The sequence below is a fragment of the Phacochoerus africanus genome, chromosome 1, assembly GCF_016906955.1.
Source record: "Phacochoerus africanus isolate WHEZ1 chromosome 1, ROS_Pafr_v1, whole genome shotgun sequence".
Lineage (NCBI taxonomy): Eukaryota > Metazoa > Chordata > Mammalia > Artiodactyla > Suidae > Phacochoerus > Phacochoerus africanus.
In genome coordinates this window covers 57718095-57740529 of record NC_062544.1, presented here as the reverse complement: position 1 = coordinate 57740529, position 22435 = coordinate 57718095, and the positions used below count along the sequence as shown (strand labels likewise).

The window sequence follows — 22435 nt, the reverse complement described above, 5'->3', positions numbered from 1 at the left end:
TTAATTAAAATACTTAACAAATATCCACGTGTGAATTTTGTTTGTGATTTCATAGTTTCTGGTTTCTTCATGATCTTAGACATGTTAAATATTTAACAATATCTTGGGCCAAATATTCCTTTGTAAAGTTTGGTTATGAAGAGTACATAATAGTAACATTACCACTTTTCAAAAATGGTTAAATTCATGGCATCTGCTTAACTATTCTCCCATCTCTTTAGGAGAGACATTGAATAACTCTTAGAAAATTTCCCTTCTAATGTCTTTCCCCTACCAGTCCATCCCACAAATTAGTTTTAGAGTAATATTTCTAAAGCCTCTTTACTTTTACGAGCTTACCTTCTTTTTCTCCCCACTGAACATCTTGCTCTGTGTTACACAAGGTCCCTCAAACTTAATCTTCTTGGAATGCTCTAAAATGGCTACTGACTCCTAGTTCTCTGTTCCTGTTCTTGGCCCTCCACCTCACTCCACCTCATCTCTGTTGAAAACCCACTGTGTTCATGAAATATCTCCTATTCCCTCAGAAATAGTCATTCACCTTTTTCTTATTTCCATAAAATATAACTTGCATTTCCTAGGAAAATTCATCTCAAGTTAGTGTATATATATATATATATATATTGGTTTTTAGAGTCACACCGATGGCATATGGAAGTTCCCAGGCTAGGGGTTGAATCAGAGCCACAGCAATGCCAGATCCAAGCCACGTCTGTGACCTACAGCACAGCTCACGGCAATGTTGGATCCTTAACCCACTGATCAAGGCCAGGGATCGAACCTGTGTCCTCAGGATACTAATCAGATTCATTTCCACTGAGCCATGATGGGAACTCCAAGATTTTTTTTCGTTAAGAGAGAATGAAAAGAGCAGAGCCCTTATTCTCAGAATATAATAAACCATTGTAAAGAGAGTGCAAGTACCAATATATCTTACCTCTTGATTATTTATTGTATATTTATCTGCAGGGTGATTCTGTAACATTATATCAAGTCAGTATAACTTTGTGAATGGGAATCTAATCTAAGCAGAACATAATCAGGTCAATCTGCTTCTTAAAAATTTTCATGATAGAGTTCCCTGGTGGCTTCTCAGTTAAGGATCTGATGTTGTCACTGCTGTCACTCGGATTTGATCCATGGCCAGGGAACTTCCCATATCCCACGGGTGCAGCCAAAAAAAACCCGTAATGAACTAAAAGCCAAATACTTTGGATTATCAATATTTATAGACCCCAAAAGGTTATAACATTTTATGTAGTACAGAAAAAGAAAGACTTTCCATTTTTAAAATATTTGGAAATAGCTTAGGTGTATAAAATATTGCAATTCTGGGAGTTCCCGTCGTGGCGCAGTGGTTAACGAATCCGACTAGGAACCATGAGGTTGCAGGTTCGGTCCCTGCCCTTGCTCAGTGGGTTGACGATCCGGCGTTGCCGTGAGCTGTGGTGTAGGTTGCAGACGCGGCTCGGATCCCGCGTTGCTGTGGCTCTGGCGTAGGCCGGTGGCTACAACTCCGATTCGACCCCTAGCCTGGGAACCTCCATATGCCGAGGGAGCGGCCCAAGAAATAGCAACAACAATGACAACACCAAAAAAAAAAGACAAAAAAAATATTGCAATTCTTAAAGTATACAAGAAGGTCATCTGTAAGTGAACATAAATTGTGAACTACAGAGTCAGAAATCATTTACCAACTATCTGTTTATACAAACTTAATATTATAGGTCTTATGGAAAGGGGAAGCTATGTACTATGATCCTTCCATCAAAAAACCACCTCTTTAGTTAGAAGTATTCAGAGCATAAGGACTTGTAAATGAGATGCAGAGCATGTTTACCTTGGGGCCAAAGATACTGATAATCCAAAGCTAATGTTGATCTTTATTTTCACCTCTATTAATATTCTAAAAAGTGGACCTCACTGTTAAAACACAATTGAATTAAGAAAGCCAGAGCAAGGAAATGTTACATGATTTGAAAATGACACAGATAAGTTAAACTCAACATTAGGATGTCATTCTAAGCAGTGAAGTCTTTGGACTGTTACTAGTTACAAATATTACATCTTTGTTGGGAGAAATAATTTCTATAAGCATCCTTAGAAGAATAGAAGACTAAAAGTTACTGAAATAACTGCTTAACGATGTTGAAAAGTTTCATGATAAATAAAAAAGGATTATTGGAGTTCCCATTGTGGCTCAGTGGTTAACGAATCCGACTAGGAACCATGAGGTTGCGGGTTCGCTCCCTGGCCTTGCTTAGTGGGTTAAGGACCTGGTGTTGCCGTGAGCTATGGTGTAGGTTGCAGACGTGGCTTGGATTGCGTGTTGCTATTGTTCTGGTGTCGGCCAGCGGCTACAGCTCCAGTTGGACCCCTAGCCTGGAACCTCCATATGCCGCGGGAGCGGCCCTAGAAAAGGCAAAAAGACCAAAAAAAAAAAAAAAAGGATTATTCTTCAAATTATTGAGATTAATTTGTTTCTTATTCTTAAGTTATTAATATTGTATATTCTTGAGGCCTTTGTTTTAAACAGTACCCATTTATTTTTGGAATGATTTATTTTTATTTTTTATATAAGCAGTATTATCATTTGTTTATCAGTCTTAATGTTGATTATAGTTATTACTGTTTCCTGCTGTAAACCACTAAGGTACTCTCTGCTCCCAGTTCTTTAGCAGGTAAAAATTAGCAGGTAAAATTTAGCAGGTAAGACATCATTTTTATACTGCTACTCATAGATTTGCATGGGTAAGTAAAGTAAGTTGTAATCTTTAGTAGTCATGGACAAATTAACCTGAGTAAATAACTTTTGTTACTTCTTTATTTTTAAGTTCTCAACAGGATGTTAAGAATTTATTTTTTCATAACAGCTGCTTATGTGTTTGTGTATATGGGTATAGGAATAGATAGTAAATATTATGTTAATAATTTTAATTGTATCATATTGATACACTTATCCTGTCTTTACTCTTTCATGGGAAAATATGAATTTATTTTATAATAGACTTGAATTTATAATTTTCAGTTATAGATATTTATATTTTAAAGTATTTTTTCTATTTATCTTGTCTTTCATGTCTCTATTATCTTCTGTTAAATGCACATATTGGTTTATCTGTTTGAGGAAATTTTCTGTAATGGTAAAGGCATTACCCTGCCTCTCAAATAGACAGTGATAGGTAAAATCATCTGAAACTCTTGTCCTAGCCACCAAACTCAACCACCAAGATCATAGAGGAAAAGAAGGAAGTGATTAGTATCCTCCAACACTTCTCATTTTTACTGAGGAATAGAATTACTTTTCAACTAACTACTCCAGGCTTCTATAAAGCAAATTTAGGTGCTACTGAGAATGTGAGATGTATCTCCTACTACAAATAAACCTAATAATGCAAGTGGAACTCTAGTTTCAAAAAGTTTTTAGTCAGTGCAGACAAATGAAGGCATTAATTACATCAAAAATTGATGATATAACTACCTTCCATTGCTATGATAAGTACCATATTTTTAAAGTTATTGTATAATGATGTCAGCTTAGAGTTAAGACTTAAAGTTGTAAATATGAATGTGGATGTGTTTTATTAAAATACAAAAATGACTTAGAAAACATACATAAATATTAATTTTTCATTTTCATTGTGCAAATTTAGTTACAATTTCCCTTTTATCTTCAGATTTATATTTTTTCTTACCTTTTATTAATAGGTAGTATAGATCAATCAGTGTTAAAAGAATTACCCCCTGAACTCCTGGCAGAAATTGAATCTACCATGCCACTTTGTGAACGTGTGAAAATGAATAAACGCAAGCGTAGCACAGTTAATGAAAAGCCAAAATATGCTGAAATCAGTTCAGATGAAGATAATGATAGTGATGAAGCTTTTGAATGTAAGTATCACATAATTTTATTATTACTTTGGAATTAAAAAGCAGATTGATGTGTTTGTCTCGTAAGTTTTGGGGTTAGCAAGAGTATAATCTTAATTCTTAATAATTTAGTATAGCAAGTTTTTTCTTTATACTTAAAAACATGTGAAAGATGAGATCAGTTGGCACCAAGAAAAAAATTTTTAATGAGTTATAATTAGTGTCAAATAACATGGGTATGTTTCTATATGCACTTAGCAAATATATATTGAGCTCCCACTATATGCTAGGCAGTGAGAATAAAAATATAACCAATAGAATGTGGCCCCTATCTTTGAAGAACCTTGAGTCTAATGGGGGAAATATGTAAACAATTGTAGTACAGTAAGAAGAGTGCAATGATAATAGTAAATCCAGGGTGCTGTGGGAGCACATTGGATTGGCATCAGAATTATACTGGGGATTCAAAGAACGCTTACTGGAAGAGGTGACACTTGAGTCTTGAAGGACACGTAGGAGATAGCCAGATGAAGAAGTATTTAAAACCATACTATCACTAAATTATGAATGGATTAGCCCACATTGCCAATGATCTGTGTGGTTTGGACCTGGCTTCTCCTTTTTGCCCAGCTGTGTCCTGGAATTCCTCCCTTGTTTCACTGTTTTCCAGAGCTGGCTTCTTCACTACACAGCTACCTCTCTACAACACTGTGATCACCTGTCTTTGCACTAGACTTGCTATACCTCGCCTGTCTTCCTACTGGTCCACTGAAAAAGTTCTTCTCTTTTATCCCTATCTTCCTTCTACTGGAGCAAGAGAATTGAGCCTAGCCAAGAGGGGTCAGCAGCCTTGTTTGACTTAAACGGCATTCAGTGGAAACAGACTATGGGAGATCTTCACTTGTGTGCCAACTGACTTAGTCATTATGACCAAAAGAAGTGGGAAGACCATCAGTGTGTTCTACCTATTTCTCCTAGTGTCCATAGATTGAGGTGTGACAAGCAAGGGCAGGAAGGACAGATGCATGCTGCCATTTTTAAATGTATATCGTTGATGGAAGCCCTTCACCTCCTCCAGAGTTTTTAATCAATGTTCATTTACTCTGATTTTCTTAAAATTGTGAGCTCTCGAGCTATGAACAGTAGACTATGAATACTGAACAAATCTGAACAAAGTTTTAAAAGTGAAATAAAATATATAGCAAAGTTAATCTGACATATTTATATGTATAATTGTTATACTTTGTATTATCGTAAGATGTATTTACATGCAGTAATTTCAATGGCTAAAGCTAATACTTTTTTTATCATAATAAGACATTTTGTTCATGTGGGAACATATGATCCGGAAAGGGAGAGGAGAAAGGAGACCTGGTGGCCCAGAGACTCACTCCCCTTTGTGTATATGCCTCTCCTTCACGCTCCTTCCCCTCCCCTAATATATCACCATTTCTAAAAGGAACAGCTAAGAAGGAGTTCCTTAATTGCAGACTGATTTCAAATCACACGTCAACTCCAGTTAATTGAGAGTGGCTGACTGCGTTGCTAAGCTGATGAGAATTCTGAAGCTACCACCCAGTTAAGTTAAAAGGACAGCATAGTCAGAAAAGCCCACCGAATATAAAATAGAGGAGAGAGCCACACATGCCCCGTATTTGTCATCATTGCAGCCATGATTCTTTTCCTTACATTGTTATGAGAGCTGTTGCCTCGTCTTATGGGAGTACATAGTTTCATGTTAAAACCCATGGATCTCATTATATCTATGCCCAATACATTGAAAGATAATATTAGTTAGAGCTGCAACCCATGCTGGAAAAATGGGGAGTTTCTCTGGGTTTTTCAAGAGACCTTAGAATAGCTTCCTGGTTTTTTGGTGGTTTTTTTAGTTTTTTAGTTTATTTCTGTACAAGTAACTATAGGAAAGTTGACTCTGTGGCCACTGATTTGAGTGATGGAAGAATTCCAATTGGTAGTTGATTTAAACAACCAAGTATTGTTTTACCGTAACCAGAACAATGTAATAAAAATATTGGACAAAACAAAATGTAAAAATATTATGAGAACATAAGTAGCAAGCATTATGCTGCTTTGAGGAAGAAAGACCTTTTTAAAACAGTTTTACTGCACTTTAATCAAAGTGGTTTCCTAAAAATCTAAGGAAATAGTTTTGTTGGAGGACAAGGGAAATATTGAGGGGTAACTTTGAAAGTGGGGCCACACAGATTTGGATAGTCATAGCACAATTATAAAGTCTCTGAGTTGCTTGTAGAGGAGAATGGGGGATATAAGAAGCTAAAGAGACATATAGGTAAAATTTGGAAAGGGGGGTGGAAAACACCCAAGTCATATTTTACGTACCTCTCTTTTGAGCTCTTCCCCTACTTCTGCCAGGGTATCAAGAGAAATAGACCATGAACAAGCTAGTCATAATGAATTGGGATCCTAATAGAACCTTGTTGCAATATACTATGAATATATAAAAGTTGGTGGGGGGGTTTCCCCTGATTTACCGTTCCATTTTTAATAATTGCTTAGTTTAATAAATGTGAAACAAAAATCTTCAAGAACTATAAAAACTACCACCAATACAGCATATCGTATGTACTTACTAAGATTTTTTTTTAGCATTTTCTACTCATAGAAGTTAAGACGAAATTTCTTATGAAATTAATTACAATTCAAAAAGACTAAATAGGTCATATTTGAGGTCCTAGAATACTACTTTCTGAACAAGTTTGTTGTCATTCTTCAAGTTAGGTATTTTCAGTACATGTTAAAAAACATTTAGTGAATGCTATATATAAATAACCCGTTTCTCTGACACATACATTCACACCTTCTTATTTTATGAGGCATTTCCTCACTAAGAGAATGTTCTGGGGCACACTAATCACAAAAGGAGGGGAATCCTGCCTCATATTGTAGTCAAATTTTTACCTAATTATAATCATTGAAGATTTAAGTAAATCCATTTACATTTGTCTTTTTATGAAACATCTTGCTATATGCCAAGCCTACAAGCACAAAGAAGAGGAAACAAAATTATCTTTTTCTGCCAAGCTATCAGTAGATTCTTGAATAGGAATAGCTAGGACAGCATATAAAGGTGAAATTAGCCAAGGTATAAACATTAATTATCAACAAAAGGACACTGGCACAAGCACGGATAGAGTGCATGGGACAAATATTGGCATCCTTAAATCTAAGCCACGTAGGGGTCTAGGGACTCAAGCAAGAGTTTTGTCTTAAGTTCTTGGGTATTGATCATAGTTAGGAATTCAGAATAGAAACAAGTCACAAGAAATCAAGTCCAATTGAGTCCGCTTCAGATCAACAAACTAAAAAGTAATTCACTCTCGACAACAAGTGGTCATTCCAACAACCAGTGTGTGATCCCAAGAGGTAGGACATACTAGTTCTTTATCCTGGTTTTAATTTGCTAGTGATATACCCAAGAGCAGTTATGGTAAATATTTTTCACTTGTATTCCCTCTAACACTCACTGGACAGACATTTCTAATCAGTCTTTCTTGCTGAAATACAGTGCTTTGTCTCAGGGCTCAGAATTATTCTCAACATTATGCTCTAGGCAGCTACTACCAGTTGATCAGAGTTGATGTGTCAGATGAAATCTGTTTACCAGTTCTGCCTAGAGCCTCCTGTCAGTACTGGTGATTTTAGCAGAATGCTTAGACTTCTGGAAGGATGGGGAAAGGATTGAAGGTAACACATAAAAATGTTTATCTAGCATGCATAAGCTTAAATGCTGTCTCCTTGAGTTTAAACAAGTGTATTGTTGGAGAACTGAATTCAGTATGTGAGTATTTACAACTATACAGGTTTATTTTGTCTTTGTAGCCTGTTATGTTAGGTTATCAGAGTCTGTTGAATTTATAGCTAAGATGTGGACTTAACTTGGCTGTTAATTGATAGTGTATATGGTTACCCATGTGCTGTAACACTCAGAAGTTTACTCTTCCTTGAAACCCCGCTCCCCATCCACAATTTAAATGCTTAAAGTTGTATCTGCTTTTCATCCAAATTCTAGATACAGTTTATTTTACATGTCTTAATTAATCCTGAAGTTTAGATATTATCTATACTGACTCATTGAATACTTCTTTGAGCACTGTGGTTTAATTCTCAGAACATTCCTATCTATATTTATTAGCAAACCCGGTTTATGTAAAACATTTTAAATCTACGTGAATGCTAAAATAAATGATACCATTTCTGTACCATAATTTATTTTTCTGGTTAAACAGAATGACTCAGAATTTCCTAGACCCACATAAAAAAGTGATTCATTTTTAAAGTACAAGTTTTAATAGTCTTTTAAATGAGGTAAATTATTTGTCATGGGGATTTGCTTTTAGCCTCTAGGAAACGACATAAAAAAGATGATGATAAAGCTTGGGAATATGAAGAGCGTGACAGAAGAAGCTCTGGGGATCATAGGAGAAGTGGCCACTCTCATGAAGGAAGAAGGAGTTCGGGTGGTGGTCGTTATCGAAACCGAAGTCCATCAGATTCTGACATGGAAGATTATTCTCCTCCTCCCAGCCTTAGTGAGGGTAATTCATCAGTGTCAACAGATTTCTTACATAAGCTGATTTAAATTTAGGGCTTTAACTTTGAAGAATTTTCATACCTTTTTATGAGTTAATTAACAACTAATTTTTAATCAAGACAAAAGTTTGGATTGGCAGTGGTTATTGTTAAAGTATTTAATATTCAGGAAGAAAGTAGAACCAGAAATAGAAATATTTCAAGTTGTTGTTCTTGCATTCACTATTTCTTTTTGTTCATTTTAGTTGCTAGAAAAATGAAGAAAAAAGAAAAACAGAAGAAGCGGAAAGCTTATGAACCAAAACTAACACCTGAAGGTAACATTTTAGTTTGTCTTTATTCATAGTCTTCAGCTTCAGTATTCTACTTGGAATGTGGATAATAAGTTTTGAGTTTTTTTCCTTCTCTTGTAGAAATGATGGATTCTTCAACTTTTAAGAGATTCACAGCCTCAATAGAAAATATTTTGGATAATTTAGAAGATATGGATTTTACTGCATTTGGTAAAGTCATTTAAAAATATATTTATTTACCTCTAAATATAAAGTCAATTTAAAATATATTGGAGTTCCCATTGTGGCTCAACAGTTAATGAACCCTACTAGCATCCATGAGGACGCAGGTTTGATCCCTGGCCTCTCTCAGTGGGTTAAGGATCCGGCATTGCCATGAGTTGTGGTGTAGGTCGCAGACATGGCTTGGATCTGATGTTGCTGTGGCTGTGGCATAGGCCGGCAGCTACAGCTCCGATTCGACCCCTAGCTTCAGAATCTTCATATGCCATGGGTGCGGCCCTAAAAAGAGACAAAAAGACCAAAAAAAAATGCATATATATATATATATATATGCATATGTGTATGTATGTATGTATGTATTTACCTATGTGTTTAGCTTTCTGCCAGTTACTTTTCTGGTTACAGAGGCATGATTTGAAATGTAGCTGTGGGGTCAAGTCTAGTCTGTGTTATGAAGCAACTGAAAACTTTGGTGTGAAAACCAAGTATTAAATTAGCTTAAAGGAGTTCCCTGGTGGCCTGGTAGTTCGGGATCCAGTATTGTCACTTCTGTGGCTTGGGTTACTGCTATGGCACAGGTTCGGTCCCTGGCCCAAGAACTTCTGCATGCTATGGGCACGGCCAAAAAAAGAAAGAGAAGAATAGAAAAAATAATAATTAGCTAAGTACTAATAGTGTTTTAAGAATCCTGAGATTGCAGCTATCACAGCAGATTAATTAGGGAAGGCTTTATGCAATGAAACTTGAGTAGGCCCTAGATGAGGAGGGTCCTAATATGAGCAAAAAACCTATCTATCAATTTATTCTGAAAGCCAATATTTACCAAATGCTTACTGTATGTCAGTGGTATATTAAGTGCTAGAGATGCAAATATTAATATCTTGGTTTTAAATATAGAATCTAATATGGAAAACAAAACAGTAAAGCATTTAGAATACAGTAGGAATAATTTAATATTACATTTACATTAATATGTAAAGTTCATATATATAGATCTAAAAATGTTAGGTTTATTAAAAAACACTGCTTACAGTATTTAGAGCTACTTTCAACAATTTTATGCCACTTTCAGCTGATACAAACACTAGTAGTTAATATATACAAAAGCTAGATGGCATACAATAATTCTGATGTGAGTATATCTATTTGAAAATGTTCGAAAAGGTATACCACTTTGTATTTTAAAAGCATTTGTTTTATGACAATTACTTGCCTAAGTATCATTAATGCGTTTTCCCATTATTTGGAATATCTGTTTCCTCATTTCTAAAACTTTTCCACTTCTATGCTGAGAAACTGTCTTCCGTGTCATTTAAGATCCCAACCAGCAGTCGTATGACACTCTCAAATTAGGATAATTTGATAGAGTTATTTACAAAGAGCCTGATTATAAAGTTAGGAGCAGAATATTACTGAAAATTGGGATTAATTTAAATTCTGGGGTTCAGAATATTACTGAAACCTTTGGGGTTCCCAGAGGAACAAGGTGCACAGAGAAGTCAGCAGACTCAGTCAGTTAGGGAAAAAAATATTGTGCAATGGGTTGCCTTGAAAAAAGAAGTAATCTTTTGGTCAGAGGACATAGGCAGCTTGAGGAGATCTTGCAAGGAAGAAGTTAGGGATGGAAGAACCCTGACGTCACTCTCTTTGTGACAGGACACCCTAGTGGCTGAACCCAAACAGAAACCAGAGGGCATGAAAGACTGTTGAGGTAGTCTCTGTAGGTTAACCTTCTGGGCAGAGAGCCTGGTTGAGAAGGATCATATAGTAATAAAGATAACTATCTCTTCTTCTCATCTTAGAACTCTAATTTTAAATGTCCTTTCATTCAGGGTTTGTTTGAGGTTTACAGAGGCTTCTTAGAATGTTGTTTAGTTTGTTTATATTTGTTTGTGTATCCAGAAATGTTACTAAGAAGTAACACTTAACTGTTTTGAGCTATTTCTCTTGCTTACACTGTGTGTGTTTGAATTGGTTTTTCAGGTGATGATGATGAAATCCCTCAGGAACTGCTCTTAGGAAAACATCAGCTTAATGAACTCGGCAGTGAATCTGCTAAAATTAAAGCAATGGGTATAATGGATAAGGTATCTCACTAAAAAATTATAAATTTACATACTATCTAATGTTTGAAGTTAAAATTTTAAGGGTAGATGGCAAAGTTTACATAAAGTAATAATAATGAAAAGGCATGGTTGCCTTTAGAAAGTCTAATAGATTTATTTCTTTTAAAAAAAACAAAACTTGGAGTTCCTGTTGTGGCTCAGCAGTTAATGAACCCAAGTAGGATCCACGAGGATGCGGGTTCAATCTCTGGCCTCACTCTGTAGGTCTAGGATCCGGCATTGCCGTGAGCTGTGGTGTAGGTCACAAACGTGGCTCAGATCTGGCATTGCTGCGGCTCTGGCATAGGCTGGCAGCTGTAGCTCCGATTTGACCCCTAGCCTGGGAACTTCCATATGCCACAGGTGCAGCCCTAAAAAGCAAAAACAAAACAAAACAAAACAAAACTTGGATCAAAGAAATAATCTATAAATCATTCTAACAAAAATCAAATTTTTCATTGTCTCAGACATTCAGATTATTTAAATGCAGGTATAGGAGAGTTTCTTGGTGGCTCAGAGATTTAAGCATCCGGTGTTGTTATTGCTGTGATGCAGGTTCAATCCTGGGCCCAGAACTTCCACACGCTGTGGGCGTGGCCAAAAATAAAAATAAATGTAGGAATACACTAAATTTTTCTTTGATAGATCCTTTAGTCATTGACCTTAGTGAAAGAGTAAAGCTACATTTTCAATACATTAATTATTAATAAGTATATAACTTCATTACTTTGGGCTTTATAATACCTTTTGTAAGCTGTCTTTCCCATAAGTTCTCTGTTGTTAAGTAATCCTGTTACACTAATGTAGTAGCAGAATATTTTTCCATTAATAATAGCTTCAAGCAGTAGCAATGGCATCAAGGCCTAGCTTCCTGTAATCTTTATGGGCCCCTAATCATTCCCTAAATTACTGAATGATTGCTATGCAAATAAATTTCAAAAACAGTCCTCTCCTCTTCTAACCAGGGTCCTCTTATGCAGAATTATCTGTCTTAAATTTCTTAGTCTGCAATATAGAAATAATGATTTGTTTTCCAAGGATAGCAGACAAAAACTTAATAAAAGATCATGTTTATGGATGGACCCAGAGATTATCATACTGAGTGAAGTAAGCTAGACAGAGAAAGGCAAATGGCATATGATATCACTTATATGTAGAATCTAATTTTAAAAGATACAAAACTTATTTAAAAAACAGAAACAAACTCCCAGATTTCAAAACCAATGTTATGGTTACCATAGGTGAAACCCAGGGAAGAATTGGAAGGGTGGGACTAACATATACACACTACTGTATAAAATAGATGAGTAATGAGAACCTGCTGAATAGCAAAGGAAAATCTACCCAATAGCTTATAATTAACCTATATGGAGAAAAAAGAATGGATATGTTTATATATATGGCTGATTCATTTTGCTGTACACCTGAAAATAATACAACATGGTAAAACAACTATACTCCAATAAAATTAAAACATTTTTTAAAAGGATTCCTTATGAGTTCCTGTCGTGATTCAGTGGTAAGGAACCCAACCAGTGTCCATGAGGACACAGGTTCAATCCCTGGCCTTGCTCTTTGGGTTATGGATCCAGCATTGCCGTGAGCTGTGGCGGAGGTCACAGAGGCAGGTGGGATCTGGCATTGCTGTGGCTGTGGTGTAGGCCAACAGCTACAACTCCAATTCAACCCCTAGACCAGAAACTTCCATATGCCACAGTGTAGCCCTAAAAAGACCAAAAAAAAAAAAAAAAGGATACCTTAACACTTAACACTGTTTATAAAAGAGTTTTATCTTAGATCCTTTGTGGTTAGCTTAGATTTAAAATAATAGAAGGATTAATATCATGAACTCATAAAATATTTTTAAGCTAGCAGAATTATGTGAATCAGTTCAATTTTGAAATTAACACACACAAAAAAGAAAAGATCGTATTTACCTGAAAAATTTATTCTCAACAAAGTAAACTCAATTTATTTCATCTTAAAAGTAGACTGGGAAAATTTTTCATGTTTTTTTACAAAAATAAAATACTAATTACTCCTTTTTTGTATTCATTTATATTAGTTTCAAGTGCACAACACAACAATTCTATATTTGTATTGCAAAATGATTGTAACAGTAAATCTACTTAATATCCATCAGCACACATAACTTTTTTCTTATGAGAACTTTAAGTTCTGTTCTCTTAGCAACTTTCAAATGTAAACTGTAGTATTATTATCTATAATCACCATGCTATACATTACTTTCCTAGGACTTACTTATAACTGGAAATTTGTACCTTTGGAGGACCTTCACCTATTTCACCCATCTCCAGACTCCATCTCTGGCAATTGCCAATCTGATCTTTGTATATATGAATTCTCTCTTTAGTTTCCACATATATATGAGATCATATGGCATTTGTCTTTCTCTGTATGACTCATTTCTCTTAGCATAATACCCTCAAGGTCCCTCATCCATGTTGTCACAAACAGCAAGATTTCCTTATCCATCCATCTGTCAGTAGACACTTTGGTTGCTTCCATGTCTTGGCAATTGTAAATGATATTACAGTGTACATGGGGATGCATAAGTCTCATAAAGTTAGTGTTTTTGTTTCCTTTGTATACATACCCAGAAGTGAAATTGATTAAATGATAGTCTGTTTTTAATTTTTTGAGGAACCTCCATACTGATTTTCCATAGTGGGAGCACCAATTTACATTCTCACCAACAGTACACAAGGGTTCCATGAGTTTGGTTTTTAAAGCCAGATGTACATATCACATAATTAACCAAAAATTAATGTCTTGTTAGTTCACATTTATTGTGTGTAAGTGGTATATTGATTTATTTTGTGTAGAGGAATATGGTATCAGTATTCTGAAGTGCCAGTCTTAGTTTTTACAAGTTCCATAGTTACATATAGCCAGTGTTTCTGTTTGACTAGATAAATTTGCAAGTATTTTCAAAGCATGGACAGTTTACCTAAAGTCTCCGTAGTTTAATCTCTTTTGAACTTATCTAAAGCAATATTTGGGGGAAATTTTTTCTGTACTCCAACATGTGTAATCAAAATGTACTTAATGTCAGTTACTCTCTTTTTCCTCCCATTCGACACCTCTGGCTGATTCCATTGAGATTCCTAGCTGCATGATAGGAATCTTAAAGGAAACCTATTCAGTCAAGGGAATGAGTAGTAAAAATTGCCTCCTGGCAAAACCTCTAAATTGACTAGTAATTTTTTAAATATAGAAAACATTATTTGTAAGAAATGAAATAGATATATTAAAAATAAGAAAAATTTCTACTAAATAAAACAGTATTTTATTGCATTTATAACTTATCATTTCTAGTTTTGGGCTTCTGTTACTCAGAATACTACCTCGAATTTTTAGACACCTGTGGAATAACATTCTGGTATGGAGGCCATGTTATAATTAAATCAACAGATGAGATATAGAGAGAGTGTGTGTTTGTATGTGTGTGTTCATAGGTATATTCAGTGTCACTTTCACAAGAGCAGGGTGCCAGACATCAGAACAAATGCAGTCTTAATTAGTTACATGGCAAGATTTGAGTTAATAAGATACATGTGTGCCCATAATGTGTTTTTCTCTTCTGTCTTTTAGAAACAAGTAATGAGTTCTCTACATAGTTCAGATTTGAGTAGAGGATATAAGTGGGAAAATTTTATTTTCCCATTCTTTAACGGGGTGTTAATGCTATATATGCCATAGGCCAAAGGCGATAATTATACACTTTTACCAAAATGATAAAAGAATTTATGCTTCTCTTTTAGCTTTCCACTGACAAAACTGTGAAAGTCCTAAATATCTTGGAGAAGAATATTCAAGATGGGTCAAAGCTCTCCACTTTGTTAAATCATGTAAGTTTAAGATCCACATTGTTAATTTCAGCCTTATTATTGTTAATATGCACATTTTTTAACAAGTTCAAATTCAAACTTTGATTTATAGGGAAAATTGCAAATTTCATTAATTTGAGCTTTTTAGCACATTTACTAGTTCATATTTATTTAGCCTTGCAGTTAGAATTGCATTTTTAGTGGTTTAAATTAATGTTACAGATTGTCAGTTTACACCTTTGATATAAATAAAAATAATGACAGATATAAATTCATTCAATTCAAAGGACTTTTTTTTTTTTTAAGGGCTGCTCCCATAGTATATGGAGCTTCTCAGGTGAGGGGTCAAATTGGAGCTACAGCTACCGGCCTATGCCACAGCAACACGGGATCCGAGTTGCATCTGTGACCTACCCCACAGCTCAGGGCAACACCAGATCCTTAACCCACTGAGCGAGGCTAGGAATTGAACCCAAAACCTCATGGTTCCTAGTCAGATTCGTTCCCTCTGCACCACTATGGGAACTCCACAAAGGACCATTTTTTAATCTTACATTATACTGCTCTTTCTGTAAGTGTATGAGTATTTAAAATGTCCTTTCAGGAGTTCCCGTCGTGGCGCAGTGGTTAACGAATCCGACTAGGAACCATGAGGTTGAGGGTTCGGTCCCTGCCCTTGCTCAGTGGGTTGACGATCCGGCATTGCCGTGAGCTGTGGTGTAGGTTGCAGACGCAGCTCGGATCCCGCGTTGCTGTGGCTCTGGCGTAGGCCAGTGGCTACAGCTCCGATTCGACCCCTAGCCTGGGAACCTCCATATGCCGCGGGAGCGGCCCAAGAAATAGCAAATAGACAAAAAATAAATAAATAAATAAAATGTCCTTTCAGGAGTTCCCGTCATGGCCCAGCAGTTAGCGAAACTGACTAGTATCAACGAGGACGCAGGGTTGATCCCTGGCCTCACTCAGTGGGTTAAGGATCCAGCATTGCTGTGGAGCTGTGGTGTAGGTCACAGATGTGGCTCGGATCCCATATTGCTATGGCTGCATATGCTGGCAGATTGGACCCCTAGCCTGGGAACCTACATATGCCATAGGTGCGGCCCTAAAAAGACAAAAGGACCAAAAAAAAAAAAAGTCCTTTCATTTATAAAATGTTAGTAGGTAGTAACTCTTTTTCTTGACCTTCCTTGGAGAAATAGTTAGCAACCTTATGGTGATTTCTAATATATACTATAATGTTAATCCTTATGTATTATTTTTATACCTAATTCAAATTGTCATTGAAAAGATATTAAATAAATTAATTCACATAGAATTCTTAACAGTGCCTTGCGCATGATAAGTTCTTTTTTTTTTACTCAATGAATTTTATTACATTTATAGTTGTACAGCAGTCATCACAACCCAGTTTAATAGCATTTCCATCCCAAATCCCCAGTGCATCCCCCCACCCACAGATAAGTTCTTAATAAATCTTAACTGCAATTGTCATTAGATTTTAGTATGTTTTTTTCAAGAACAGTAGCAACATGGTGTAATGATTTATGAACTGATTAAAGTAGGTTACCTAGGCTCTCCCTTCCTACTGTATTATAGCGACTTTCAAAATCATATGTGCATTTGAATTGATCTTGGTGTCTCTATCATTAGTGAATTCAAACAGTAATGCTTATAGGAATTTAGTATAAGAGAAGGATTTGGGAACATTTGAGTTATTTTTAAATGATTACAAAAGTAATGTATTACAATAAATTTTCAAAGCACTCAGCAATAACCACTATTAACAGTTTTGATAGATAATACTTCCATTCTCACATATACATATAAGGGATTAGAGAACCCATAGTGGCCATATACTACATCCTTAGTCTACAAGTTTTATTTAAAACACTTTGGCAAGACTTTGTGGTAAATATCATCACGAATCGAGAATTCCAGAGAACTGGCTCAGTCTTTTCTTTCTTTTTCCCAGCTGCACCTGTGGCAGATGGAAGTTTCCAGGCTAGGGGTCAAATTGGAGCTGCAGCTGAGGCCTACACCACAGCCATAGCCACAACAACACCGGATCTGAGCTGCATCTGCGACCTACACAGCAGCTTGTGGCAACACAGGATCCTTAACCCACTGAGCGAGGCCGGGAATTGAACCCATACTTTTACAGACTATGTCATGTTCTTAACCTGCTGAGCCCCAGTGGGAACTCCATGGCTGACTCAGTCTTAATTATTTTTATTCCTTAGAACCTTAGCACTATTTAGTGTGTTGCACTTAGCCTTAATGTTTGGTATGAGTGATAACCCTTCTTAACTGACTATTCTAAACAGCAATTTTAATACCATAGAAAGTCACTTTACCTTATTTTTTAAAGTAGATATGTAAACAGTAAAAGCTAGAGATTGAATTTTTAGGCATTAGTGATATAGAAAACTCTTCTCTGCTTTACATGTATTATATTTTTATTTATTCCTTTTCCTAGTGTTATATGTGCTTTGAATAGCATGCAGTCAAAAGCATTCCTATAATATAAAGTTGATATTTCATAGCTAAGGATGTGATAGAAGGATTTTTTTTTTTGTAATTGATAGTTCTTTTCTTTTTTCTTTTTTTTTTTTATTTTCCCACTGTACAGCAAGGGGATCAAGTTATCCTTACATGTATAGAAGGATTTTAACTTTAAAAACATTTTTCCCCAGTTGTAATGCATGTTGCTGATGTGTAAATTAAAATATAGTCTGTCAGTTGTTGAATTAGCTGTTTTAGAAGATAAATTATGTTTTCAGTAGTTTGCATAATCATCACTTTTTAATCTCAGTTTTAGAAATATAGTATTGTTGAAAAACGGGTGTTAGGAATGATTCAGTCAGTAACATCTTACTACTTTTTATTTTTTTTGTTTGTTTGTTTTTTGTCTTTTTAGGGCTGCACACTCAGCACATGAAGGTTCCCAGGCTAGGGGTCTAATCAGATCTGTAGCCACCAGCCTACGCCAGAGCCACAGCAACACCAGATCTGAGCCATGTCTGCAACCTACACCATAGCTTACAGCAACGCCAGATCCTTAACCCACTGAGGAGGCCACGAATCAAACCCGCAACCTCATGGTTCCTAGTTGGATTCGTTTCCACTGAGCCACAGCAGGAACTCCCCCATTTTACTACTTTTAAATAAGATTCTATCCTATGATGTTGGAGTTCCTGTCATGGCTCACCAGAAACGAATCTGACTAGTATCCATGAGGACTCAGGTTTGATCCCTAGCCTCGCTCAGTGGGTTAAGGATCCGGCATGGCCATGAGCTGTTTATACCCCAAACACAAAATGATTTATATATAATTATAATCTTTAGCTAAAATCATAGATTTGGATAAAGAACACAGAACTTAAACATAACTATAACTTTGTCTTGGAATATCATTTACTGGTGAAATGAGATAAGATTATATGATGATTGAAAATACTGAAACAAAAATTGCACTTAAAGTAGTATAAGTATTTGTACTTCATTCCCAATATTCTTTAAATATAATTCTTTAAATATACACACAGCAGAACTTTTACCACGTTTCCCATCAGTAAAAAATCAAATATAATTTTTAAAAATTTAACCTCTAAATGTGTTTATTGTGTCAACAATATGCTGTTTTATAGAATAATGATACTGAAGAAGAAGAAAGGTTATGGAGAGACCTTATTATGGAGAGAGTGACAAAATCAGCAGATGCCTGTCTTACAACTATCAACATTATGACATCCCCTAACATGCCAAAAGCTGTGTATATTGAAGATGTAATTGAAAGAGTTATACAATACACTAAATTTCATTTGCAGAATACACTTTATCCTCAGTATGATCCTGTCTACAGATTAGATCCTCATGGAGGTTTGTTTTTTACACTGATAGTTTTAGAATATACTATCAAAATTACATGTTATGTAATTTCATTGTGTTGGTTAGGTCAGAATGCAATGACTTAAAATGGCACCAAAATTATTAGATTATATAAATTGTAATAAATACTGGCTTTGATTTGTCTAGAATATAGAATTTTTTTTGATCTGGTACTTGTTCAATTATCATTTCTTTAGCAACTATTTACATACAATAAGTAATTTCTACTGATCTGGGAGCATCCCAGATAATATTAGCTTCTGGTTACATTTATCACTTTCCCCTAATTTTACCCAAAATATTATCTGCAAAATGGAGTGAGTAAAGATGTATATTCTTCTTTCTCTTAGAACCTTTATAAATGAGCCATGTATGTTAATGTGTATACATTTGAAGAAGAGAAACTTGTTTCATGAATAATCTACATTTAATTACCTGTTGTTTAATAACAGCAAGATGATTTAAAGAGAAATATAGCCTTACTACTCTGCTCCATGGTTAAAAAAGAGAGAGAGGAAAATAGAAATAAACTAATAATTTAGATATGAGTTTAATAGACAGTGAAATGTGCTATAGATTATCTAAGAATATTGACTTTTTAACTAAACATTCACTAGAGAATAATTTTCTCTTTTCATAAAAAATTAGGTTGTATTTTTATATGGGGAAGGAATGTGTTCTTTTAATTCAGAAAGCAACTTTATTACTATTTATTTAAAATTATTATATATTCCTTATTTTGATTTTTCTTTTTTCATTTTAGGAGGCTTATTAAGTTCAAAGGCAAAACGGGCTAAATGTTCTACCCATAAGCAGAGAGTAATAGTAATGCTTTATAATAAAGTTTGTGACATTGTTAGCAGCTTATCAGAATTATTAGAAATACAACTTCTTACAGACACAACAATTCTTCAGGTAAGTTTTTTGGAGCATTTTCTATATTTTTAGACCAAACAGTTTAAGAATGAAAAACCTAGTTGAGTTCAATATAATCTTGATCACTCAATAGTAATACCAACACTATGTTAATTTTTTTCATTCAGAGTATATTATATCTAAATGGAAGAAATGAAAGCCCAGGGAAGTTTTAGGAGGTCCTTTATGGCACATTGGGTTCAGGATCTGGTGTGTCATTGCAGCAGCTTGGGTCACTGCTGTGACATGGATTCAGTCAAGAACTTGCACATGCCATGGATGCAGCCAAAAAAAAAAGAAATGTTTGGGGTAGAAGATAAGTGAATGTAGTATAAATTCTAAACTCTAGACTATTTGGAAGATAAATGATTATTTCTTTAAAAATGTCAGGATATTTCTTCCAGAATAGCAAACTTTTTTTATTTTTTACATTCCTATGACATTTATCAATCCAAAAGGTGGAGATTAGAGGATTGGCAATAAGGCACTAATTTGCTTGAGGATGAAAGGGTGCAAAGAAAAACTAGGTGCTGATTGATGAGGGTAAAGAAAATGCTCTCCCAGTGTTTTCCTATAAGTTTGTGAATATCTTTGGGATTTAATAAGATAGAATGTTACTGAAATCTATTAGAGATGTGTTCTAATTACTCTCCATGTGTGCAGGTATCATCAATGGGAATAACACCATTTTTTGTAGAAAATGTCAGTGAACTACAATTATGTGCCATTAAGTTAGTCACTGCAGTAAGTATAATCAGTTTTCATTTTTAGTTAATATCATTCAATATGAATTTGCAAAAACTAATGCAGATTTGAGCTTTTCATTGATTCATTTCAACCTAAGAACTATTTTAGAGTGCCTTAGATTTCAAACACTTCTAAATATTTTAAATGTTTCAGTTAATAATTCCTTAATATTTACATTAAAATAAGAATTATTTAACATGTTTAAATATTGTCCTACTTTCCATCCCCCAGATAGCATATTCTTCAAATGAAACTAGTATACTATGACTTACACAAGAATGTTATAACTAAGGTTAGAAAAGTTGAGCAGATGAAGCAATTGCCATTAAAGATGTTGAAAACATTTTCATTCTTGATAATATTTTTATCATGATGTATCATTCTTGTTGTTTTCAAATAATTATAACAAACTTAATTTGGAATCTTATAATTACTAAACAGGTATTCTCAAGATATGAAAAACATAGGCAGTTAATTTTGGAAGAAATTTTTACTTCACTTGCAAGACTACCTACCAGCAAAAGGAGCTTGAGGAACTTCAGGTAACCAGCTATAGCAAAGGCTAAGTATAATAAAGAATTCTGTTATATTGTAGACATCATACATTTTGTTTTCATTTCTATCTGATTTTTATTTTAATAATCAAATAAAAGAGAGGCAGTTCAGTCAGAACAGCATGAAGAGTAGCTTAGACATGTGAAATAACAGTGCACATTTGAGAAACTTAGAAGTTTGGTAATTCTCAAGTATAAAGATCTATAGCCAGAATTTTCAGTCTCGGCACTATTGACATTTTGAGCCAGATAACATTTTGTTTGCAGTGCTATCCATTGTAAGATGTTTAACCGCATCCCTGACCTTAAGTTAATAGATACCAGAAGAAATGTACCCTTTTCCAATTATTATCACCAAAATTTTCAGTAGACACTGGCAAATGTCCCCTGAAGGGCAGATACATCCCCACTTAAGAACCACTTGTGGAGTTCCCTAGTGCTGCGGGGAGATAAGAGTCCAGCATTGTCACTGTTGTGGCATGGGTTTGATCTGTGGCCCCAGAACTTCCGCATACTGCAGGTGCTGCCAAAAATAAAACATTTAAAAAATAAAAAAGAACCACTGGTCTCTGAGAAGAGCAACAGGAAATATAGCTCCAAAGAGTCAGAGGCAGTCCAAGAATAGTATAAACCTTGCTAAGGAACTTGAAGTTAATCTTTTACACAGCAGGATGTCCTTATGTAATATTTTTAAAAGAGAACTGAAAGATTACTCTAAAGCAGTATAGAAAATAGACATGAAGATTAAATGCTTTTAAATCACTAAGCACAGAGTAACTAGTGAATGTTATCCACTGCTGTGGTCAGCATTACTGCCTTTGTTGGCATAGGGAATCTTCATCGTTATCGTGACTATCATTATAGTATGTATTCCTGGATAATCAAATGTGTTGACCTAGCATATAGAGTTTTATTTAGAGTGTTTTGGAGGCTGCCTTCTGTAAAATAATTTTTGTCTTAATTTTTTGGACTGTGTATTGATGCACATTTATTGTTTATTAAACCTGAAGAAAATCTATTAGCATATAAAGAAATTCTTTTCATTTTTTTAATTACCCTTAAAACATTTGGCTTTTCATATTCTATGTCACTGACCTCATCCTCTAACATAGATGATCAAGAGCCAACCATGTAAATTTTAATAAGAAAATGAATACCAGAATGAATGAGCATTGGAAAATCTTGAAGACCTCTCATTGTAAAAATTTGATATTTTTCATTATAATTTTTTAATCTGCAGTACATATAAAGGATAGAATTTTGTATTAAATATTGCATTTTTCCTTTGACTATTTTAATTTCCTGTGTATAGGCATTTAGTTGGTATTTTTCTAACATCAAAAATAGACCTAAGGACACTATTATAAGCACTAACTATAATGCCTAGAAATATCGGTAAAGAAAGCATCTTGAAACTT

General features: G+C 34.8%; 1 protein-coding gene across 5 annotated transcripts in view; it reads left to right on the top strand.

Annotated features, from left to right (window-relative positions):
- The window catches only part of NIPBL (NIPBL cohesin loading factor), a 212951-nt gene that overhangs the window by 134393 nt on the left and 56123 nt on the right, over nucleotides 1–22435 (top strand). For all 5 annotated transcript variants that reach the window (XM_047766921.1, XM_047766939.1, XM_047766931.1 and 2 more), the window contains 10 exons: nucleotides 3709–3891; nucleotides 8250–8447; nucleotides 8688–8759; nucleotides 8856–8945; nucleotides 10941–11044; nucleotides 14848–14934; nucleotides 18561–18792; nucleotides 19565–19716; nucleotides 20380–20460; nucleotides 20905–21005. In XM_047766921.1, the coding sequence (XP_047622877.1) occupies nucleotides 3709–3891; nucleotides 8250–8447; nucleotides 8688–8759; nucleotides 8856–8945; nucleotides 10941–11044; nucleotides 14848–14934; nucleotides 18561–18792; nucleotides 19565–19716; nucleotides 20380–20460; nucleotides 20905–21005 (1300 nt within the window). The remainder of the gene's footprint in view (nucleotides 1–3708; nucleotides 3892–8249; nucleotides 8448–8687; nucleotides 8760–8855; nucleotides 8946–10940; nucleotides 11045–14847; nucleotides 14935–18560; nucleotides 18793–19564; nucleotides 19717–20379; nucleotides 20461–20904; nucleotides 21006–22435) is intronic.